The sequence below is a fragment of the Aedes albopictus genome, chromosome 2 (assembly GCF_035046485.1).
Source record: "Aedes albopictus strain Foshan chromosome 2, AalbF5, whole genome shotgun sequence".
NCBI classification, from domain to species: domain Eukaryota; kingdom Metazoa; phylum Arthropoda; class Insecta; order Diptera; family Culicidae; genus Aedes; species Aedes albopictus.
This window is the reverse complement of record NC_085137.1, coordinates 145,999,331-146,002,497: the sequence shown is the minus strand read 5'-3', so window position 1 is coordinate 146,002,497 and position 3,167 is coordinate 145,999,331. Positions and strand designations below refer to the sequence as shown.

General features: G+C 44.1%; 1 protein-coding gene across 1 annotated transcript; it reads left to right on the top strand.

Annotated features, from left to right (window-relative positions):
* The first annotated feature begins 847 nt into the window (after positions 1-847).
* LOC134286220 (uncharacterized) lies at positions 848-3,167 on the top strand. The gene is made up of 3 exons (XM_062847802.1): positions 848-1,032; positions 1,161-1,824; positions 3,084-3,167. Exons 1-3 carry the CDS (start codon positions 848-850, stop codon positions 3,165-3,167), a joined length of 933 nt encoding a protein of 310 aa, XP_062703786.1.

The window sequence follows — 3,167 nt, the reverse complement described above, 5'->3', positions numbered from 1 at the left end:
ATTTTTATGGGGTGGTGGATCATCACAGATTTAGGTGGAGCAATTATGTGGTGGATGAAGTCGGGTATTCTCTAATATGAAGGCATGAGCAGCTTGCGCCCAACGGAGCATTCATGTGAGGCATGCGGCGCGATCATTCGACAATTGACAACGAATGATCTGATGAAAGTGTTCTGTTGTGAATGTTGTACCAGTGTGGTGATTTGACATGGCATATCTAATTAAAACTTTTTTGTTGATTGGCGATGTTGGAGGGTACTCACAGGTCCCATGTACGCGAGCAATTATTCTCACCACAGACATCAAGAAAATGGAACAGGTTACAAGTTATTAATTTTTTCCACCTTTGGGCTCGATTTTGCCCAATGTGCAGTGCTTCTCTACCGTATTTTAGAAGCTCGCTTGGTAGTTGATCCGCTCCAGCGGCTTTTTTGTTTATCAACCGGCCAACCTCCTCCTCAATTTCATGGAGGTTAGCGGCTGGAAATCCTTCATCCTACACTGAACGAAAACCCCTACCCGAAATCGACTGATTTGTCCGACCATCCAGTCCAAATAATCATAATCGTGTTTTGGAATGACGAATCAGTCGTCTAGCAATCATCCTAAAATCGTATGACGATCCTCTCATTCAAGTATGAGTCGACGCACGCAGAGCGAATGAATATTGGTGCCAAAGCGAAGACAACACAGTTGCGCGGTCATGCAGGGTACAACAGGTCTCAATGGAAGGCCGGGTTTGTGTGCCTTGGGCAGACCATAGATTTTAGGACACACTGCTTTGTAGGTCTTCAATCTCGATGCGTGATACGGATCAATTAGCTTGAGATCCTGAAGCCGTTTCACGATGGTGTTCCAGAATCAGAACAACACCATCGTGAAACGGCTTCAGGATCTCAAGCTAATTGATCCGTATCACGCATCGAGATTGAAGACCTACAAAGCAGTGTGTCCTAAAATCTATGGTCTGCCCAAGGCACACAAACCCGGCCTTCCATTGAGACCTGTTGTACCCTGCATGACCGCGCCGACGTATGAGCTCTCCAAATTCGTAGCGAACGTGCTTCAAAAAGCTATAGTGAGTAAGTACAACAGCTCCCGGAAGGATACATCCTGGTCTCGTTTGACGTAGTAGCACTTTTCCCGTCCATCCCCAAAAGTCTCATGAAGCAGAGCATCTTCAAACACTGGGACGAGATCAAGAAACATACAGCTATTTGTCTTGATCTGTTCTGGGAAGTCACAGAGTTCTGTATAGATGCCAGTTATTTCGTGTTCGAAGGGACGTATTATCAGCAAATCTTCGGTACAGCAATGGGAAGCCCACTGTCGCCGATAATTGCCGAGTACGTGATGGAGGATCTTCTGGACGATGCAGTAGCCGCCACCACCGTGGTCATTCCGTATCTGAAAAAGTACGTTGATGACCTTTTCCTGGCGCTCCCAGTCGAGAAAATCGAAGAAGTACTCAACGTCTTAAACCAACAAAACACGAACATTCAGTTTACCGTCGAAAAGGAAGAAAACTGCCGACTGCCCTTCCTCGACTTGCTGCTGGTACGCCAAGAGGACCGCACAATCAAAACAGAATGGTACAGGAAAGCAATCTCGTCGGGTAGATTCCTGAACTACCATTCAGGACATCCGATGAGTCTCAAGATGAACGTCGCCTTCAACTTTGCCAAACGGGTCCTCCGGTTTTCAACAAATCTGAGTCTGAAAAAAGCAAAATCAATAATTTTCGGGCTCCTGAGGACAAACGATTACCCCTCGAACATTATCAATCGTATAAGTGGTAGTCCAACCGACGAAACAGCTATGAAAGTGAGTAGTAATGAAAATGAACAGCAAGAATCGACAAAAACATACTACTCACTCACGAACATACATGGACTGACACAAACAATAACAAAAACATTACGTCGAGAATTCCCAAATGTACATAAAGCAAGCAAGCAACACAAAAACATTGGTTTACTACTTCCACTAGTGAAAGATGCAACACCGATAGAAGATCGTCATAATGTCATCTATCAGGTAGACTGTGCTGATTGCGATGCTTGCTATATAGGCATGACAACACAGAAGCTGAAGGCGCGGATATCAAAACACAAATCCAACATGAAGAAGTTACAAACACTACAGAGCGCTGGTCACACAACCGAAGATGCTGCTATCCAGGCGGTAATGGAAACAACGGCCCTGGTGAATCACACAGCCTCGGAAAACCACACATTCAAGCTCAACGAAGCAAGAATTTTAGACACAACACACAAGGGAAGAAATTTGCCGATTCTGGAAAGCTGCCACATAAACAACACACCAAACACAATAAATAAACGGACGGACACCGACAACCTGCATGTTGCTTATGCAGGGGTTTTGCATTGGCTAAAGAATTTCCAGCAAAGTGGTAGGACAAGGAACAGCTGATCAAAACAAACATGAATAATTTTGTAAACACACATACACACTCTCGAAAGAGGAAGATTGTATCACGCACACTGGAACATCATGTATCACACACACATACACACTAGAGGTAGAAACAGAAAAGAGCCAAAAAGCAATGGTGTTTGATCAAGTGCCGGGTACTGAATTCCAGCTGAGCTTGAAAAAGGGCTTTTCCGCGGTTATGCCATGTTCAGACTACAGAGTTATATCATGATACAAGCAAAGTGATATTACAATATCACGAAACCGTTCACACTGGGCTTTAGGTGATATTGCTTGACAGGTGATATTCAGATGTAAACATGTTTACAATTCTTCATCTTTTTCATTTCCACTTTGTTTTATCCCGTGTTTTTCTACATCAGACAATTTGTTTTGAAATGTTCTGGTTATTATTATGTTTCCAGTTCAAAACCGAATTAGCGACATTTTTTCTTTGACTTCCGCTGCTTTTGCCTTGCGTTAAACACAATGTCGGAAGTGGGGCGCTGTATTGTACACCTGGTGCTCTATACAGCGCCCCACTTCCGACATTGTGTTTAACGCAAGACAAAAGCAGCGGAAGTCAAAGAAAAAATGTCGCTAATTCGGTTTTGAACTGGAACCATAATAGTGTTGTGGATTTTTAGCCGGAACCTAGGCCGGAACCCAGATCCACGCGCGGAACCTACACTGCAGAATTCACATCATCAGCTGCCAGAGCAACGACGTGA